This window comes from Malania oleifera, chromosome 8 (assembly GCF_029873635.1).
Source record: "Malania oleifera isolate guangnan ecotype guangnan chromosome 8, ASM2987363v1, whole genome shotgun sequence".
NCBI lineage: Eukaryota > Viridiplantae > Streptophyta > Magnoliopsida > Santalales > Ximeniaceae > Malania > Malania oleifera.
The window spans coordinates 2,357,021-2,379,091 of record NC_080424.1 but is presented as its reverse complement, the minus strand read 5'-3'; the positions used below and the strand labels follow the sequence as shown (position 1 = coordinate 2,379,091).

The 22,071-nt window shown below is 36.8% G+C and overlaps 1 protein-coding gene across 1 annotated transcript in view; it reads left to right on the top strand.

Annotated features, from left to right (window-relative positions):
• Positions 1-22,071, top strand: part of LOC131161287 (TMV resistance protein N-like) — a 38,809-nt gene that overhangs the window by 9,756 nt on the left and 6,982 nt on the right. The window contains exons 3-6 of the mRNA XM_058116936.1: positions 11,720-12,812; positions 12,968-13,345; positions 13,459-14,322; positions 14,417-15,552. Of these exons, the coding sequence (XP_057972919.1) occupies positions 11,720-12,812; positions 12,968-13,345; positions 13,459-14,322; positions 14,417-15,552 (3,471 nt within the window). The remainder of the gene's footprint in view (positions 1-11,719; positions 12,813-12,967; positions 13,346-13,458; positions 14,323-14,416; positions 15,553-22,071) is intronic.

The window sequence follows — 22,071 nt, the reverse complement described above, 5'->3', positions numbered from 1 at the left end:
GCAACGATCCAGAAAATGGGGAGGTAGATAATCACCAAAGCCTTTTCTTCCTGCACCTGAATTAGACCTCTCTTCAAGCCTAGAGCTCACTCTGCACAGTCCCAGGTGTAGCCAATGGTTGTAAAAGCTTAGAAAGTGCCAAGTTCCACACGTTTTCTTCCAAGAGCGATGCAGTAGTGCAGTAATATGTGATTAAAAGACTCAACTGCTGTTTTGGCTCAAAAACATCTACCAGGATTTTCCATTTTTTGTTTTTGGCGATTACTGGTAGTTAAAACTTTGCCTGGAGAAGCTTCCCACAATAAAAAGCAACTTTGGTTGTTGCCACTAATTGGCAAACAGCCTTTCATGAGAAATTTAGTGTGGACAGCATTGTTCCAACTGGCTTAGCCAAAAAAAAAAAAAATGTCGACAACTCCTTATAGAATGTGCTGATGTTGTAAGAACCATTTGCTTGTCTTCCACTCAGGTTTATCTTGATATCATGCACACCTTTATTCTTCATTGGTAAAAAAAAAAAATCAACATAGGTTCCTCCCAGGTTCCAATGCTTACTATCTCTCTCAAAAGCGATGCTCCAGGTCACTCCATTGTCTGAAAGAGCATTTTTCTGGCTCAATGAAGTGTTTTTGTTATGGGCTGTGGTAAAGAAGAAATTCATTCCTGTCTCACTGCATATTGGTTAAAGAGATGGCTAGTGAAGGAAAAAAAAAAAGCCCATTGTGGAGCACTAAAATGATGCAAGAAAAACTACTTTACTCCAAAAAAATGTAGAGGGAAATAGCAATATCCTAAAAAATTCTACCATTTCTCTCCAACCTAACACACCAAATAATTGCAAAAATTGTATGCCTCCAAGGAGACTTCCTACCTTACTTCTCAAAAGCACTAAAATGAACGCTACAAAGTTCATCCAAAGAACAACAAACCCAATCGTCACCAAAAGCTCTTAACATATTCCATATACTCCATGAAAAAAGGATAGTCTAAGATCAAACATAAACAAGTCAAGTCTCCCACTATTATAACAAAGGGCACATATTTGGTGATATTGCCCTTTTTATCGATTTCCAAACACCAATTTCATACAAATTCTTTAATTCCTTAGAGGCCCACCCATTATGATTGGTGCCATATTTTGCCAAAATGACCTTTCTCCAAAGATGCTTGCTCTTAAGCAGGAACCTCGGAAGCTATTTACAGAGGATAGATTTTTTAATTAAGTTAAGAGAGTTAAGCTCCAATCCACCCAATTTATTCGGTTGCTTGATCTCCCTAGTTAACCAAATGATATATGAATTCTTCCTTCATGGAGCTCCATATGAATCCTTTTTGAATGTCTTAAAGCCTTTTGGTAGAAGGAGCAACATCAAGAACATTGGGACATTTGAGAGTACACTCTTATTAAGGGTGCTTATGACCTTTGAGAGCTATTGAACTTCCAACCAATAAGCTTTTTCTGGAACCATGCAATAGGCTCCAAACACCCCTGTCTTTGAATATAACTCATTTGGACATCACTAATAGCTCAACAGGAGAGGCTCCCTTTTCCCCAGTTGTGTGTGTTCTAAAGTGGAGGGTCAAATGCACATTTTTCTTTGCATTGGTCATTATACCAACATATTTAGGTCATGTGTTTTGGCATTTTTGGGGAGCATTAGGTGTTGGTAACTTTAGAAAAATAAATAAAGCGGGTAAAGAAACAGTAAAGAAGGACACCAAAATTTTACGTGGAAAACCCTTTGATGAGAAGGTAAAGACCACGGGGTGCACCGAGAAAAAAATTCCACTATGATAAAGGGGCTTACAAAAATAGCAGTCCCAAATTTTGCTCAAAATTTGAGACACCCAACAAAACCAAGAGATACAAGAAAATTTCTGGATAAATCCCAAACCCAAAAATTTCCCTCACAATTTTACACCACTCTCACAAGGTATGGAACAACTCTCACGAACAGACCCCTTATAGTGCTCAAAGAAAAATATGCAACTTCCTTGTGTTGCTGCTCTCTTGAGATCTTTTCTTTCTTGGTGTAATTGGCTTGAGCACAATGCCTCTATTTATAGAGACCTTTTGCCTGCAATTCACATAGGTTGTTGAACAACACCCTCACGCTGGCCATGCGCCAGCAACCATTGTTGAAAAACCAGGCTAATCATGCTGCCTTTGTTGACCAAAAAAAAAACTGCCTAACCATCTGCCCCTTTTATTGTCAAAGCACTACCCAACATTAATGGAGAGGGTAGGTTTGTCTCCCATGATGGAGATGGCCTGAACCCCAACAAATCTCCCCCTCCAGGTCCATCAACTAAAAGAGGACGTCACATGGACTCCTAGCAGAAGCTCATACTAGCCAGCGTTACGCATAATTCAAACTTGTCCCGGGGTATTATTTTTGTCATCATATTTGAAGGGTTCCTATTTGTGGAAATCTTTTTAATCTGTAAGGATTTTTCTTCCACCTTTTCGCGTATCCAATGATACCTCACGTCACTGTGCTTCGTTCTTGAATGGTACATGGAGTTCTTGCTCAGATCTATTGCACTCTGACTATCACAATAGATAACATATTCACTTTGCTTTATTCCCAACTCTTGGAGAAATTTTTTTAGCCATATCATCTCCTTTCTAAGTTCTATGGCAGCAATATACTCTACTTCTGTCGTAGACAAAGTGACACACTTCTGTAGTCTGGATTGCCATTATATAGCTTCCCCTGCAAAAGTAAACAAGTATCCAGACGTGGGTCTTATGTGATCAAGATCACTTGCCAGATCAGAATTAGTAAAGCTTTCTAAAAATGAATTAGAACCTCCAAAACATAAGCACAATTTTGAACTTCCCTTCAAGTGCATCAGGATCCACTTCACTACTTCCTAGTGTTATTTTCCTGGATTATCAAAAAATCTTCTTACAATGCCCACTGCGTAAGCAATATCTATTCTAGTGCAGACCATTGCATACATCAAACTTCCGACCGCTGAGGAGTATGGAACAACTTCCATTTCTTCTCATTTCTTCTCTAGTAGTAGGACATGTCTTCTTGCTTAACTTCATAGGACTAGCAAGAGCGGTACTAACGGGCTTAGCATTCTTCATGTTGAATCGCTTAAGCACCCGTTCAACATACTTTTCCTGTGACAGCCACAACTTTCTTTTCTTCCTGTCACGAACAATTTTCATCCCCAAAATTTATTGTGCTGATCCGAGATCTTTCATGTCAAATGCTTTGGACATCTCTCCCTTTAATTTTCTAATCAATTGAGCATCCTATCCTACAATCAGCATATCATCAACATACAACAATAATATTATGAAGTTGTTAGCAGAGAATCTCTTAAAGTAAACACATGGATTTGTCAGAGTTCTCTTATAGCCATGATCATTCATGAATGAGTCAAATTTCTTGTACCATTGCCTTGACGTCTACTTTAATCCATAGAGACTCTTCTTCAATTTACATACCATGTGTTGTTTTCTTTTTACCTCAAAACCTTCAGGTTGCTCCATATAAATTTCTTCCTCCAAATCACAATGAAGGTAAGGAGTCTTTACATCTAATTGCTCAAGCTCAAGATCCATGCTAGCTGCTAAACTGAGAATACCTCGAATAGATGTCATTTTAACCATAGGAGAGAAAATTTCATCAAAATCAATACCTTTCTTTTGTCGAAAGCCTTTTACCACTAACCAAGCTTTGTGTTTCTCTAGCTTGTCATTATTATCTCTTTTGAGCTTGAAAACCCATTTACACTTCAAGCCCTTCTTGTCTTTAGGAAGGTTAACTAACTCGTATGTGTCATTTTTCTGCAAAGAGTTCATTTCTTCTTTCATGGCTTGTAACCAACAATTTTTATTAGGATGAGTTAGTACTTCCTGCAAATTCTCTGGCTACCCCTCATAAAAAATGAGGATGTACTTAGAAGTAGGATATCTTGTTGATTGTTTTCTTTCTCTTTCCGATCGCCTTAGTTGCGATTGAGCGATCTCTACAGGGGTGGGTTGCTCCCCCTGCTCATCATTGCCTGATGTGTCATTGTCACTTTGTCTTTGCATATCTTCTTCACTTGTGTCATTATTAGAAAGAGAAGGACGTGTTAAATAGTCAGTTACAATATCATCTTTATACTCATCATTGTGTGTTCCAAACTCAGTTTCACGGAACACCACATCTCTGCTTCTGATGATCTTCTTCTTTTTTGGGTCCCATAATCTGTAGCCAAATTCTTCATCGCCATACCCGATGAATATGCATGGCACTGTCTTATCATCAAGCTTGGTTTTCTTTTCCTTGGGTACGTGCATAAATGCTTTACACCCGAACACCTTCATATGAGAATACGAGATGTCTTTTCCTGACCAACTTTCCTCTGGGATGCCAAAATCCAAAGCTGCCGACGGAATTCTGTTAATGACATAAGAGGTCGTGCGAACTGCTTCATCCCAAAATGACTTAGGTAGTTTAGCCATTTTAAGCATGCATCTGACCCTCTCTACAATGGTGCGATTCATTCTCTCCGCCACACCATTATGTTGTGGGGTACCATGAACTGTCTTCTTATGCCGAATTCCATGGTGTGAACAATAACTTTGAAATTCTCTTGAAGTATACTCCCCTCCATTGTCTGTTCGGAGGCATTTGAGCTTTCTACCTATTTCTCTTTCCACCATGGCATGGAATTTTTGGAAAAACTAGAACACCTGGTCTTTTGATTTCAGAAAATAAACCCACAACTTTCGTGAAGCATGATCAATAAATGTAACAAAATATTTGTGACCTCCCTAAGTCTTTGTCTCAAAGTCACCACAAACATCAGAATATATCATATCTAATATCTGAGCCTTTTTATTAGAAGACTTATGAAACGAGACTCTGTGTTATTTGCTATATAAACAATAATCATAGGGATTTATAGTTTTACCTTCAAAACTTTGAATCAACGATTTCTTCACCATAATTTGCAACCCTTTCTCGCTGATATGGGCTAACCTCCTGTGCCACAGGTTTGGTGAGGCATTATCCTCAGCTGCATTCAATCCTTGCTTACATGGCTCAACGTTTGTTTTGTAGAGTGTGCAACAAGCTTTTCCTTTTGCAATTACCAACGATCCCTTGGTAAGTTTCCACTTGGGGCTGCCGAAGTGACTTTCATAGCCTTCTTGATCTAAGGCAATTCCTAAAATTAAATTCATTCTTAAATTAGGAACATGGCATACCTCCTTCAGTGTTAACATGCAACCTACATTTGTCTTTATACAGATGTCACCGATCCCTACGATCTTTGAGTAGCTGGTATTGCCCATTCATACCGTGCCAAAGTCTCCAGATTTGTAAGTATTGTAGAATTCTTTCGTAGGAGTAGCATGATAGGACGCCGCTGTGTCAACTACCCACTCTGATTCTGGGCTCGCCACATGCAAACACTCTTCCTTGTCTGTGGAGTAGAGCACCACAATTTCCTTGTGTTCTGCTGCAGCAGTGGTATTTCTGTCATTGTCCTACCCCTGGTTGCTATTTTCTCCTTGTTCTTTCTTTGGGTTCTGGCAATACCTTTTTATGTGACCTAATTGGCCACAGTTGTAACATCTGATTTTACTTATGGACTTAGATCTATATGATTTGGACTTATCGCGACCTTTGGACTTGTTGCGACTATTGAAACTCCTATTTTTACTCCTTCCTCTGTCCTCAGTGACAAGAGCTTGTCCGTGACTATCTGGCTTTTTCATTCTCATGTTTAACAAAAGCGCAGATGTCACATCGTTCAATTTGATGGTATCTCCTCCATGTAAAATTGTTGTCGCCAAATTATCGTTAGAAGATGGCAAGGAGTTTAGCAATAGCACAACTTTATCTTCCTTGTCTACTTTAACACCGAGGTTTCCTAGCTACGCAATTAAACCATTAAATACATTCAAATATGACAAAAAATTTGTACCTTCGCTCAGCTGGAGTGCATACAACTGTTTCTTTAGGTACAATTTATTTGTCATGGTTTTTGACATGTACAGCGGCTCCAATCTAGTCCAAATTTCACTAGCGCTTTCTACATCATTTACATTGTTGGGGACTTCATTTGATAGGTGCAGTCGAATTGCACTCGCAACTTTCTCATCCATAGCTACCAAGTCACCATCTAACATGGATTTCGGTTTCTTTTCTTTACTGTCTAGTGCCTTTTTTATGCCTTGCTGGATGAGCAAGTCCTTCATCCGCCTTTGCCATGTAGAGAAATTATCATCACCGGTAAATTTCTCCACATCGTATTTTACCGTCATCATTTCTGAAAATTACCGTGAATAGTAACTCACGTGAATAGTACTCTTGAATAGTAAACCACTACTTTGGCTCTAATACCACTTGTTGGGACCCACGGTACCCACTAGGAAAATTTGGTAACTTCAGAAAAATAAATAAAACGGGTAAATAAACAGTAAATAAGGACACCACAATTTTACATGGAAAACCTTTCAATGAGAAGGTAAAAACCACAGGGCGCATCGAGCAAAAAATTCCACTATGATAAAGGGGCTTACAAAAATAACAGTCCCAAATTTTGCCCAAAATTCGAGACACCCAACAAACAAGAGGTACAAGAAAATTTCTGAATAAATCCCAAACCCAAAAATTACCCTCACAATTTTACACCACACTCACTAGGTATGGAACACCTCTCACAAACAGACCCTTAATAATGCTCAGAGAAAAATATGCAGCTTCCTTATGTTGCTGCTCTCTTGAGATCTCTTCTCTCTTGGTGTAATTGGCCTGAGCACAATGCCTCTATTTATAAAGACCTTCTGCCCACAATTCACATGGGTTGTTGAACAACACCCTCACGCTGGCCATGTTCTAGCAACCAATGTTGAAAGACCAGGCTAATCATGTTGCCTTTGTTGACAAAAAAAAAACCGCCCGACCATCTGCCCCTTTTATTGACAAAGCACCACCCAACATTAATGGAGTGGGTAGGCTTGTCTCCCATGATGGAGATGGCTTGGACCCCAACACTCTTCTTCTTTAAGAGTTTGTTTTCCCTTTAAGAAGTTTTAAGGTTTTGGTGGTGGGAAGGAAGGGTAGATTCTTTGATGACATGCTACTTTTGCAGTGGTGGGGTGTATTTGGCATTTTGGCTAGAGTAGGACTCTAGAACCTTCAATAGGAAGGTTATGTCTTTTGATTTTGTTTGGAGTAGGGTTCTTTCTGGCATCACTTTAGTGCCCTGCTTTTGGCTTGTTAGAAGAGTGCATCTCTGCGTCCTGTTGAAATACAAAGAGATTAGAGAGCTTTATTGCAATATCAGTGTTTCTATTTTCTTTCTATTGTTTTGTGTATTGTAGGAGGATGACTAAATCCTGCTACAATATCGGTCTTCTTAAATTTTTTTTTTTTCCCTTTTCCTTCTCAATTACGCTTCTGGTTCTGCCCAATTTATTTCTCTCCTTCTGCACTTCTTTAACTATCATTTTTGTTCCTGATGTCTATCCCACTATCTCTTCTGCTTGCATCATCTTCTTTCCTTCTCCTATCTTATTTCTTTTTCTCTTCTTTCTTTGTTTCCATTTCTCAATTCTCTTTTTATTTCTGGTTTTGAAGGAGCATGCTACCTATTTGATTCAATCCTCCCCCAACAGGCTGTATTTGAGAGTAAGAATTTCAAGTCTTGATTTCAAGGCTTGTGCTAGATCGTCAGGCAACATCTCAAGAATAATCTCCCCGAACTTCCCCAATCCTAACTTGTTCGTGGAAGCTTATTCTTCATTTCAAGTTTCTTGATTTTTTTGGGTTCTTCTTGAATGCTTTGCATTTTTGAATTTTTTTTGAAATTCTTAAGCCATAAGCACAAAAGCAAGAAGATTTTGGGGGACTTTTTAGCTCTCTCTCTTTCTCTCTCTCTCTCTCTCTCTCTAATCGGTTCAGCACTCCGTTAGCAAGCATCTGCAGCAACGATTCCTCAAATTCAATTGCCAAATCTTGAATTTTGATTGAAGAATTCTTGCAATCCCTCGTCGCTTTCCATATTTTTTGATCGATTGATTTTGGCATGGAACTTTTTTCCTATAAAACAACAACAGAACCACGCCTCAAGTCTCACTAGGTGGGGTCGACTGCATGAATCCTTTTCTGCCAATTTATACTATCATGGGCAATTCCTTTCGACAAATTCAGGGCTATTAAATCCTTACTCACTATCCCATTCCAAGTTATTTTAGGTCTACCCCTATCCCTTCTACTGCCCCTCACAATAACTCACTCTTCCTCACTAGTGCACTATATGACCTATGTTGCAAGTGTCCAAATCATCTGACATGAAACGTTTGTCTTGTTGTGTTAAATTTTTCAGCGTCAAAGGGTACTTCCTGCTGTATTTCACAGCAGCTGTCATCGGCATTATATTGGGGCATCCAACTTTGCTTGAAATTGACCCAAAGGGTTTTGTACTTTAGCCCAACAACTTGTTTGCTTGGGATCCAGGTTTTGAATTGTATTCTTGGGAAGGTTATCTAGGAGTTTCAATTGAAGCATTTATTTTATTCATTGTGATGAGGTTTTGTTTTAGCTTCTGTTTTGGCAACCAGTGAGATCTTCTCTCTCTCTCTCTCTCTCTCTCTCTCTCCATCTCTTTTATTTTTATTTTTTTCCCCAAATTGTTCTTAATTGCTGGTTAGTAGAGTAAGTTGTGTTTTTTGATTTGTAGGCTTAACATATGCATTTAATTTCTATTTTTTTTGGATCTCAAGACAAAAACCTTTTGCAACTCTTGGATTATACAAAAATTTTTCAGAAGTACTATTGTACAAATTTTTGATTTTAGTTTTGCTTTGTTTCACAACCCGAAATTGCATGCTTTAGATTTTAAGTTCATTGTTATTGTATGTGTGGTTTTTAGGGCTGGTTCTAGTGTGTGCTTTAGAAAATTGTGAATTGAATGTAGGATAGGATTTTAGTAGACTTTTTTTTTAGTTAAGATAGCTTAGGGTAGATAGTGTGGGTTTTTTAGTTTTTTTTTTTTGAACTAAGTTTGCATAAAAAGAACATGAGATTATTGACTCTTGTACTTCGCTTGTGTAACACGAATTATCTTTTTAAACACAGCCGGTCCTAAGCTTGGATAAAGGAGCAGGGTTGCATTAGGCAGTTGACAACTAACTTGTAAGATATTTATAACATGAATCCTTACCAAATATTCACTGAGGCGTCCCTACAAGCAACACTTTGCACTTATACCGCTCGGGTGCGACAAGAATTGGACAATAGTGGAGTAGATAGGGGTCAATCTAGATGGGAGAGGGTAAGAAGTTAGCAAATGAAACCAGGATTGGATAGTAACTTGGAATATAGGGACACTTACGACAAAGGCATTAAGATAGTGGATAGAATGATTAGATGGAAAATTAACTTAATTTTCCTTTAAGAGATGAAATGGGTAGGAAGAAAGCTAAAATAGGGGATAGGATCATAAAAATTGTAATAACTCTAGTCCTAGAGATAGTAAATGTCATTAGTGCGTATGCTTCCCAACTAGGCTTAGCAAAAAACCTAGAAAAGACAATTTTGGGAAGATATGGATAGCATTATACACAAGATACCAATGTCTGAAAAGACACTTAGGAACTATTTGAATGGCATTGGAAAAGACAGTATTGGTTATGAGAGGATACATGAAGGCCATGGATATGGAGATAACTATGAGGCTAGTGATATAATTTTAGATTTTTCCTTGTCCTATGATTTGCTTACACTGATTACCTACTTTATAAAAGGAAAATAACATTATTAACTGTTAAAGCTTAATATATATTGTTGGCCCACAACCTGATAGCTTAAGTTTTTAGGTAAAGCGGTAATCTAACATAGTATCTAACATCGTATCAGAGCTGGTTATCAGGGGCTCTTTTGGAACATCCCCTTTGTTAGAAATGTGGAACATTGGGATCTCCACCATCTCACAGACTACTTCAGCTATCTTTATGACTTTCAACATTAAAATAGCACAAATCAGCCTGTTTGGACCATAGATAGGAAGGTGAACCTCACTGTTAGATCCTTTTATGAGAAACTCTGTCCTTTGGAATCTAACAGTATTAGTTTTCCTTGGACACAGGAAGACAATTGCCCCCACAAAAGTTCCCTTCCTTGCTTGGGAGCATGGTCTTAAATTTCCACGAAATTGTCGAAATTTCCATCGAAATTTTCGATTTCCGTCACCCTCGAAATCAAAATGACAGTAGATTTCCATTTTGCATAATTTCCATCGAAATCTCAACGAATCATCCTAAATTTATCAAAATCTTGAAATTTGTCGAAATTTTAACTATACAATGAAATTTTATCCAAATTCAAATGAGAGATTTAAGAGTGAAGTGAAATTTCTCTTTTAATTTATTTTATCGAAACAAAAGATTATTACAAGTTCTTTTGAAATTATATGAAAAAATAAACTTACAGTAACATTTTATTCAGCCATTCATGTCTACATTATCATTATATGTATAAGAAATAATATTTAAATTATTTATGAATTTTATTTGTATTAACTAAATATGTTTGATGTGCATTATATTACAAATATGTTTGATACACATACTATTTTACAACTTTTCCACCTCATACAAAACAAAGATGTATCTAATTTGTAATATATTAGTCCTAAAACTTATATTATTATGTTTTTTAACCATTTCTAAAGTTTCACAAAGAATTCCATGCTTTACTACTAATTTTCGTTATTTTTTCAAATCGAAATCAAAATTTCCGTTGAAATTTACGTACTTTTGGAGCTTTGAAATTTGAGTTGAAATCGAAATTTAAGACCTTGCTTGGGAGGCACCTCATTGTAAGATCCTAACTTTGGACAACTTGTAGGGAAGGGGGCTACCCATCACCAGTAGATGCCCCCTTTGTGTGGCTGATGCTGAATCAGTTGAGCATATCCTCTTGCATAGCCCTTGGACTAGGAAGATGTGGAATTTGGCTCTGAATTTGATTGGACAACTCTGTCTGTCATTCCCCTTGCAAGATTCTGGAATCTTTGATGAGAAACAAGAGATGTGTAGTAATTCAACCTCAGCGCTTCAGACAAGCAAAGAGCAGTGGTTAAAGGCAGTTACTAGTTACTAGCTGGCAAAATGGAAATGTTGTATATGATTTTAATGTAATCTTTGATCTTTGTGACACCCTTCAAGGTGGTTGATTTTTTGTAACTTGGGTCGGCATCCACCTGATGCCTTTTTCAATAAATTCTCTTTATTTATCAAAAATATATCAAATTTTGTATATTTATATTTTCTGAACTTTCATGAAGAGCCACGCTTTACTACTAATTTCTATAATTTAAAAAAAAAAAAAATTGTAAACAAAATTGACATCAACATTGAAGTTTCTATAGTTGAAGCCTTGAATTTTAGTTGAATCAAAATTTATGACCTTGGGCAGCTGGGCTAAAAGTACTTTATTCTGGTTATGGGATAAAGTTGTTTTTCTTGCTTCTTTTTGGGCAACATATTTGGGGGAATTTTGTTGTCTGACCTCCCAATGGATTCAAAAGTAATACTTTTGTAATTATTTTTTTGTTGATTGGGATGTCTTGTACTCCATCTTGTATTTTTGTTTCTTTCGTGATGAATGGAGGAAAATCTTCTTACCTTTGTTTTGCTTTTGAGTTGCAGTGGCTTGTTTTGAACTACTGGTTAACTATTGTTCATTCATTTCATTAGGTCCGAGTCGATCGTCATCAAGGAAATTATCAATGCTATATTGAACGAACTAATTAGTACATCCCCAAGTGATGCTGAGAATCTATTTGGGATTAAATCTCGTGTAGATCACATGAATTCTTTGTTATGTACTGGGCAAAATGGCATTCATTTTGTAGGTATCTATGGCATGGGTGGCATAGGCAAGACTACTATTGCCAAAGTTGTTTATGACCAAATTTCAGATGAATTTGAAGGTTCTTGCTTTCTTTCAAATGTCAGAGAAGGTTCAAAAGAACATGGTCTTGTTCATCTTCAGGAAAAACTTCTTTCCAGAATCCTAATGGAAGAGAATGTTGATATTGATACTCCTAGTACAGGAACCCATGCTATAAAGGAAAGACTTTGTTCCAAAACAGTTCTTATTGTTCTTGATGACGTAGACACTTTGGAACAGTTAGAAGCATTGGCTGGAAGGCACAATTGGTTTGGTTCTGGAAGTAGAGTAATCATAACTACGAGAGACGAACAGTTGCTAATTGCACATGGAGTGGCAAAAAGGTATAAAGCAAAGGAACTGGATCCTGATGCTGCCATTCAACTCTTTTGCTCTAAAGCTTTTAGGGAAAAATATCCTCGAGAACAATATGCAGAACTCACAAAAGCAGTAATTCAATATGCTCAAGGCCTTCCATTAGCTCTCAAAATTTTAGGTTCTTTTCTTCGTGGCAGAAGCATTTTAGGATGGGAAAGTGTGTTGAAAAAACTGAAAGAAAGTCCTAATGGAGAAATTCATGAAATACTTCAAATAAGTTACGAAGGATTGGACAATACAGAGAAGGATTTATTCCTAGATATTGCATGTTTTTTTAAAGGTGATGACAAAGAGTATATTACAAATCTACTAGATAGTTGCAATTTGTACCCAGGTATTGGGTTGAGTGTTCTTGCTCAGAAGTCTCTTATAACTATTTTAGACAACAATGTTTTAATGCATGATTTGTTGCAAGAAATGGGAAGGGAAATTGTTCGACAGGAATCTCACGAAGATCCTGGAAAGCGTAGCAGATTGTGGTCTCAGGAGGATGTTTCTCGCATATTAATGAACAAATCGGTAAGACCATCTACATGATAATCTCCTCAAATTTAAGGTTTGGTTGAAACTTGAAACTACATGCTCTTAGGTCATGTTTGACAAAGAAAAATCTGCAAATTTCCAGGATTCTAATAGGCTTTGTTGTGCTTGTAACTCAATGTTCGCTCTGTTAGGGGTCTGACGTAATTGAAGGCATAGTCCTGGAATTGTCTGGATTGGAAGAGTTGAACTTCAGCGCAAAAGCCTTTGCAGTGATGAAAAAATTGAAACTTCTCAAAGTTTGTGATGTGCACTGTCCCGAAGGCTTTAAATACTTCACTAGAAAAGAGTTAATATTTAGACGTGATTTTGTGGGGATTAATGAGCTTGAGATACATAGAGATTGTAAAGTCCAACTTTCTGGAGCCTTTGAATTTCTTTCTAGTGAATTAAGATGTTTCTATTGGTATGCTTTTCCCTTGAAATCTTTGCCTCCTGAATTTCATCCAGAGAACCTTGTCGAACTTAACTTGTGCCACAGTCGTATTGAACGACTTTGGGATCATTCCAAGGTATGATTTTTGTTTATATTCATTCTTTTTCCTTGAATAATTTGAAAATTCTGTACATGGAAGATAATCTGTTCTAATTTAATTTTATTATTATTATTTTTTAATTTTGACAGCTTCTTGGAAAATTGAAATTCCTTAAACTTAGTCATTCCCAACACCTGACCAAAACTCCAAGCTTTGAAGGGGCCCCCAACCTCGAAAGATTAATTCTTCAAGGCTGTAAAAGATTGGTGGAGGTTCATCCATCCATTGGAGTTCTCAACAAGCTCATTTTGTTGGATCTAAGAGACTGCAAGAACCTTGGGAGTCTTCCAAGTAGCATTTGTATGTTACAATCTCTTGAAAGACTCTATCTTTCTGGTTGCTCAAAACTTGACAGGTTGCCACAAAAATTGGGTAATATAAAATCTTTAGTAGAGCTGTGTGCAGACAGAACTGCTATTAGGCAGGCACCTCTCTCCATTGCACTTTTGAAGAACCTCGAAGTTTTTTTTATTGGTGGATTTAAGCAGACGGTGCGTGAATCATGGAGTTCACACTTCTTGTCCATGTTTTTCCCAAGTAAATGTCAAAATTCAATTAGTTTGCTGTTGCCGCCTTTGTCAGGTTTCTCCTCATTGACAAAATTAGATCTCAGTGACAGCAACTTGTTGGAAATACCCAATGACATTGGCTGCTTATGGTCTTTGTGTGAGTTAAATCTCAGTGGAAACAATTTTGCTATCATACCTTCAAGCATCAGTCAACTTTTCAAGTTATGGAAGCTTTACTTGGAGGGCTGTGCAAGACTCCGAGAATTGCCTCAACTTCCATCACATATTGATCTTTTAGTTGCAGATGGTTGCACATCATTAGAAAGACTGTCAAATCCGTTCACGCTTAAATCTTGGCATATAAGATTCTCAAATTGCTTGAAATTGGTTGAGAATCAAGATAATGACAACTTGGCAGACATATTACTACAGAGTCAGCTTCAGGTCTCTCTCTCTCTTTCTCTCTCTCTCTCTCTCTCTCTCTCTCTCTGCGTTGTGCGTGCTTATGTGTGTCTAAAATCTTGTTTTCTTTGTGCAGACTCCCAATACATGGTTTGATTCTGAAATTGTCCTTCCTGGAAGTAATATTCCAAAATGGTTCAGTCATCAGAATATTGGGGACTCGGTATCTATCCAGCTAGTTGGAAATTCTTGTGATATCATAATAGGAGTTGCTATCTGTGCCATTTTTAAGTCTGGAGATTCAACCTGTCCCAGCATTGCATCATGCTTTTACGGATGGAACGACTCTTTTGATGAATTTGAATGTAGCATCTATTGTAGCCCCCAGCCAGATTTTAGATCAAATAAGGAGCATGTGTGGATTGGTCATCAGAAGTTTACAGAATTTGGTGAACTTTTTGAAAATTCTAAGAATGTTGATTTGTTTAAATTTGAAGTTAATTTTAAGGATTCCTCAGATTCTGACTTTGTGTTAGAGAAGTGTGGCTTTCGTCTACTATACGAGGAAGATTTGGAAGAAAACAATAAGGATATTATCCAATACATCAGTCCATCTGAGAACTTGAATGCGGTAGAAATACAGGAAGAAGATCTTGCACTCAAAAGAAACTATGAAGCGATGAATGCTAGTGGAAGTGGCTGCTCTGATGAAGATCCTCTCCCCAAAAGATTGAGAGGACAATTGGATTCAACGGCTAAGCTTAAGGGAAAGTCTTGCCAAACTCAAATTTGGGATTTTATGAAGGATTCTTCCTCTTATTCTTCTCCTCAATATCATGTTTTTCTGAGTTTCAGAGGTGAAGATACTGGCAACAACTTCACCGATCATCTCCATGCTGCTTTGCATCAAAAGGGCATCAAAACCTTTATTGACAACAAACAAAGGAGAGGTGAAGAAATTTCATCTGCATTTCTTCAAGCAATTGAAGATTCAAGCTTCTCGATTGTTGTTTTCTCGGAAAACTATGCTTCTTCCTCATGGTGTTTGGATGAACTTGTGAAGATCCTTGACTGCAAGAAAGCAATGAATCAAGTGGTTCTGCCGATCTTCCACAATGTGGATCCATCTGAAGTTAGGAAACAAACGGGGAGTTATGCTAAAGCCTTTGCTAAGCATGAAGAAGTTTTCAGGGATAAAATGGAGAAGGTGCAAATGTGGAGGGTAGCTTTGGCAGAAGCTGCTTCAATATCTGGTTGGGATTCGCGAGATAGGTAATTATAATAAAATGTTTTTTTTTCTAGCATTGCATACAAGATTTATTGTAGTTCGTTTAAATTCATCTTCAGGTTCTTGATTTGAATTGTTTTTCCAAAGGTATTTGTCCACATTTAAATTTGAATTCTTAGAGATGTTTCTAAGGTGGCACCCACACTGATCCCATTTTGGAAAATTGAGATAATTTTGTGTTCCTTGCCATAAAATTATTGGAAACAAATTGACACTATGAAATCTAAAACAAATTGAATATCCAAGCTCATATAAAGCAATTCTATGTTCTCAACTTTTTTTTTAGAATTAATTTTAGTGGTTTAATTCTATGAACATCAATCAATCTTTTTTTGTTAACTGAAATCAATAAAAATATTTATGAAAGAAAAGACATGGGCTGGAAGGTGGGAATTAGGCATGGGTTTGGATTTAAATCGAAGTTTAGTAGGGTTAAGGTTTATGTGAAATTGAGAGATGATCATGGGGACCAAGTCAAAAGACTATGTTGAAAAGAGAAGTAATGAGGGCGCCATGTGCAATAGGATGGGTGGGGAATGGGATTGCAACTGATGTTTGTGTGACTTTGTGTTAGTGATGTTAAATTTCTCATACCCTCTTTCACTGCTTTTCACATGTAAGTTTGGAAGTATTATTTTATTGTCTAACAAATACACTACATATTCTACAAAGATTAGTCTTAGGGGTGAAATTTTTGAGATAGGATGGTGAAAGGTACTAATAATGTTAACACCCAAAGGAAATGACAACAGTTGTTAAAATAACTAATAGACAGTTACTTGGTTAGATAATGAAAGGGGATGCGTGGTTTAGATAATGAAAGGGGATCTCTCTTTACATGATCAATGTTTAGCAATCTTGAATTCATAAATATATTAGCCTGTTCTAATAGTCATGCTATTTGCTTCTTTTCCTCATTCATCATCATCATTCATCACTAACATGTTGTGAAACCAGCATTCTAAGCTACATTGATTGTCTATAGGTTTTTTTTTTTTTTTTGAAAAATAAATTCTGAAGCTCTAATATTAACATACGTTTTGTAGTTTAAATTTTTCATCTTTACAAAAAACCATATCCTCCTCAACGTAATGTAGTTTAAGTTTTCAGCTTTATACACATATACATGGCTTTTAAACCTGGACCAGACAGGCTTATCTGATCGGGTTCGACTGGAACAGGTTACCTATTCAGTCTGGTTGAGAGTTAAGAATTGAAAATGACTTGAACCAGTAGGAAGCTGGGTTAGCTTAACCGTTGTTACACAGTTACAATTAAGAAAAAGAAATTGCTGAGACAGAGGTTGTGGGATTTGATCCTTGCACCTCAAAGATAGAGAGGAGTGAACATACCAGTGCACGAAGTGATGTTTTGTTTAGAATCTAGAGCAAACATGCATACATACACACACACACACATATGTACATGCACACACATGTATATATATATATATATACATTATATATTATACACAGATGAAACTAGCATGTAGAACCTAAATAAAAAAAAATTTATTGAACCAAAAAGCACTACACTCCCTACCTTAAGATATTTTTAAAAAATATTATTGTAATGTAGTAATAATATTTTTCAGTAATATTTTAAAAAAATAGGAAAGTTATACAAAATTTATTTTAATTGTCATTAATACAACAACAATAACAAAAACCAAGCCTTAGTCCCACTAAGTGGGTCGGCTATATGAATCCTTTTCCACCAATTTATGCGATCATGGACCATTTCTTTTGATAGATTCAAGGATATTAAATCCTTACTCACTATCTCCTCTCAAGTTATTTTTAGGTCTACCCCTACCCCTTCTACTGTCCCCCATAGTAATTAAGTTACTCTTCATCACAGGTGCACTATAAGGCCTACGTTGCAAGTGTCCATACCATCTAAGTCGTCCCTCCCTTATCTTATCTTCTATAGGAGCTACACCTAACTTACCACGAATATATTCATTCTTTAATTTATCTTTCAATGTTATACCACTCATCCATCTAAGCATCCTCATCTCGACAACTTTTACTTTTTGGATATTATGTTTTTTCATTGCCCAACATTCTAATTCATATAGCATAGCTGGTCTTATAAAAAAAAGTCTGTAATAAATCATAACCACGTATTTGCCAATTAGAACAATAAACATCACTAGCATTTTACATATTATTTTTGTTATAATACTGGTTCAACCACTAGTTTTTATTATAATATTTTTCAATTTTATTTTCAAAAAATAGGATAGTTGTACAAAATTCATTTTGATGTTCATTAATAATTAATAAAAAAAACAAAAAAAAAAGTCAATAATAAATCATAACCACATATTTGTCAATTAGAATAATAAACATCGCTAGCATTATACATATTTTTTTAATTATAATACTGGTTCAACCACTAGTTCAACACATCGATTTGACCAACTTGGTGACTTATATTGGATTGGTTATGATTCGGGTTTCAAGCGCATTTGAGTACATACATATGCAGTATATATATCCATACACCTACATATGCCCATACAAATGCATATATTCACATTCACATACACATGTACATACCCACATGTAAATGCACGCACACACACAAACACGCAAGCATTCACAAAGTATACTTATATATTCACATACTAGTTATGATATAATATAATTATTTATCTATGATATTATTTATTATTAGATTGTATTAGTTTTTATATTGTGCAATAGCATGATTAACAAATTAGATTGATTTCAATTCTGATGTTTGCAATGTCAATTGGATTGAATACCTCTCTCTGTGAGGGTTCTCGTATTGTATAGCAAATAGAAACGTTAGTTACAAGGCTAAAAATCAGCAATTACAGCCATCTAGGAGACTAATTAAGGCAATTACAATCGACCTATTAATTATAGAATATCAACTACAATTAGCCTACTAATCACAGAATATCTACAACAATAATATAAAATCATGCCATAATTAGAAAGACTAATTATGGCACCGTATCTGACTGACATCCCCACTCAAATTGATGCTGACCAATCAAGAAGCATCAATTTTCCCATAAAGAACTGATGGCGCTGTCGTGTCATAGCCTTCGTGAAGACGTCAGCTATCTGGAGGTGTGTAGAAACATGAGGCAGAGATATAATCCAAGTGTCCAAGGGTTCTCGAATAGAATGACAGTCTACTTCAATGTGCTTTGTACGCTCACGATAAATCGGATTAGCAACTATTTGAATGACACTAGTATTATCAGCGTGAAGTGGAGTAGAATCAGATTAAAAAAAACCAAGCTTAGCCTGAGATTGAGAAAAACCAAGCTCAGCTAAAAGCCTACGAAACCAGACAATCTCAGAACGTGTAGCAGACATTGCTCGGTATTCGGATTCAGTAGAGGATTTAGAAACACGAGCTTGTTTCTTACTTTTCCAAGAGATCAAGGAATCACCAAGAAACATGCCCCAACCCGTGACAGACCACCAAGTATCAGGACATCCGGCCCAATCCGCATCACTATAAGCGACAAGGCAAAGCAGAGAGCCAATTGGAAAGAACAACCTACAGCCAGGTGACCCTTGAACATGGTTTTAAATAAAGGCCGCGACTGTTACGTAACGCCGTTACGTAAAGGTTTTTTGGGTTACCGATACCGTTACACACCGCGAAATCGGTGGGAAGAAAAATCACGGCCGTAGTGGCCATTACGGACCGCGACCATTACATAAAGGCTGCTATGGCCGTTACGTAACCGCTACAGAACTGTTACACCAAAAAAATATTTTATTTTTTACTTTTTCTTCTCACTTTTTCTCTCTTTTTCATATATCATTCTCAATATACCAAGTGGCAAGAGGGGGGAAAGATTATAATGAGGATGACAATGATACAAAATTTACTTTTTCTTTAAATACTCACAATAGATGCATTAATTAACAATTTCAAAATATTAACTTGTTAGGAATTTTTTTTTTTTTAATAATATTAGTAATGTGATATTTATGTTCTTTATTTTTCAACTTCAACCTTCTTTCTTTTCTAGCTATTTTATATTTATATTATTCGTATGTCTTATGTGTCTAATAGATTAATGGAGTGTATAATGTATTTTATTTTATTAATTCATTTAGCACACATAAGAATTTATCACAGATAAGAACAATGAGAAGTATAAATACGTGCACACACGTAATTTTCTATCAATGATGGTTTAAAACAAATGTAAACTTGTTGCCCTTACCAAATAACTTAGTTACTCGAACTAAAGGGTCCAAAATACACTAAAACCCTTTCTAAGAATGGCCAAAAGCTTAAAACATGCAAGTACACTAATATGCACAAGGTTCTGCGTGCTTCAAAAAAATTCACGGCCGTTACACCCGCTTCCCGTTATGTAACATCCGCTACTCCTGCTTCCCATTACACCTATTACCGTTACGTTATGCTACCCGCTAACGCGATTTAAACCCATGCCCTTGAAGATATCGAATAATACGGTGAACAACAGCTAAATGAAGGTGGCGGGGAGTTTGCATAAACTGACTAACCTGCTGGATAGCAAAGGAAATATCAGGCCAAGTAATAGTCAAATAGTTTAAGCTCCTTACCAACTCTTGGAACACAGTGGGATCAGAAAGAAGATCACCCTCCTCACTTTGATATTTCACATTGACCTCCATAGGAGTATCCACCGAAGGCGAATCCTGAAGATCGGCTAGCCTAATCAAATACTGGGTATATTTGTAGTGGTTCAAGAATATACCTGAAGAATCCATGTGCACTTCCAAACCCAAAAAATACGTAAGAGGACCAAGATCTTTCATATGAAAAGAAGCTTGAAGATTTTTCTTTAGATGATCAATCAAGTTGGAGTTGGTGCTAGTAATGACAATATCATCCACATATACAAGTAAGAGAACGAGACTAGTTGGAGTCTTGCATAGAAAAAAGAAGAAGAAGAGTGATATTGGCTTTGAACAAAGGAGAGTCAAAGCAAAGTAGACTTGAATTTTTCAAACCATGTTCGGGGAGTCTGTTTTAAGCCATAAAGAGATCGCTTTAACTTACATACCACAAAATACGGAGAAGAAAACAAACCCAGAGAAGGTTTTTGAGATTTACATCCATCTGGTGAAGTGGCCAGCCTTGGGAGGCGGCAATTGAAAGAATCGTATGCACTGTAGTCACCTTCGCCACATGAGCAAATGTCTCCTCATACTCATAGTCCACCCCATATTGTTGCCTGTTCCCAAGTGCAACTAAGTGTGCCTTGTACCTGTCTAGAGTCCCATCAGAGTGGAGCTTAATCGAGAAAACCCATTTACAACCAATGACTTTAACAGTAGAGGGGCAAGGAACAATATCCTAGGTATGATTGTCCTAGAGAGCCTGAAGTTCCTCATTCATCGCTTTTTGCCAACATTCATGTTTAACAGCCTCTAAAAAGCATGTAGGAACGGAAATAGACGACAAAGTAGTGTTAAAAGAAGTGTGGTAATCATCATACCTATCAGGAGGACTTGATACCTGGGTAGATCGTCGAGGGCTAGGTTCAGGAGGCATGGGAGAACTAATCGGACCTGTCTCGGATGTCATGTCAATCTCAGGAGAAGTTGTCAAAACAGTTTCAGATGAAGGGTCAGTCTCAGAAAGAGGCAAAGTTGGTCGACGTTGAGTATACACAAGTACGGGTATGAACCGGTCAAGAAGAGATGGCAATTCATCAAAACACGGTAGAATACTAATCTCGGGCAACAACTTGACATGTGTAGGAATGAAACATTGATTCTCAAAGAAAACATCATTACGAGATATGCAAAATTTGTTAGCACAAGAATCATAGCAAACATAACCTTTGTGGGAAATACTATAACCCATAAAGGCACATTTAACAGTCTGAGTAGAAAGTTTGTGACGTTCATGATGAGGTAAATGAACAAAGCAAACACATCCAAAAATATGCAGATTAAGATAGTTAGGATGCTGATGGTACAAACGGTAATAAGGAGAATCAAAATTCAAGACCTGAGAAGGTAGACTATTAATTAAGTAAATTGCAATAGATAATGTCTTAACGCATAATTTAGACGGGACAGATGATCCAAGCAATAAGGTGCGAATGACATCCAAAAGGTGTCGGTTCTTTCGTTCCGCTACCCTATTTTGCTGAGTATGAGGACAAAAACGCTGAGAGATAATTACTTTGTGATGTAAGAAATCATGAAACTCATGGGACATGTACACTCCACCAGAATCAGACCTCAACATCTTAATACATGTAGAAAATTGGTTCTCAATATATTTGACAAAGTTCTGAAAAACAGATAGGACCTCAGATTTGACCCGAAGAAAATAAACCCAAGTATACTGACTGAAATCATCTATGAATGTCACAAAATATTTATATCAAGCATGTGAAATTATAGGAGAAATGCCCCACACATCACTGTGCACAAGATCAAATCATTTTGCAGCATGACTACCATGAGTAGGAAACGATAGAGTCATACGTTTACCAA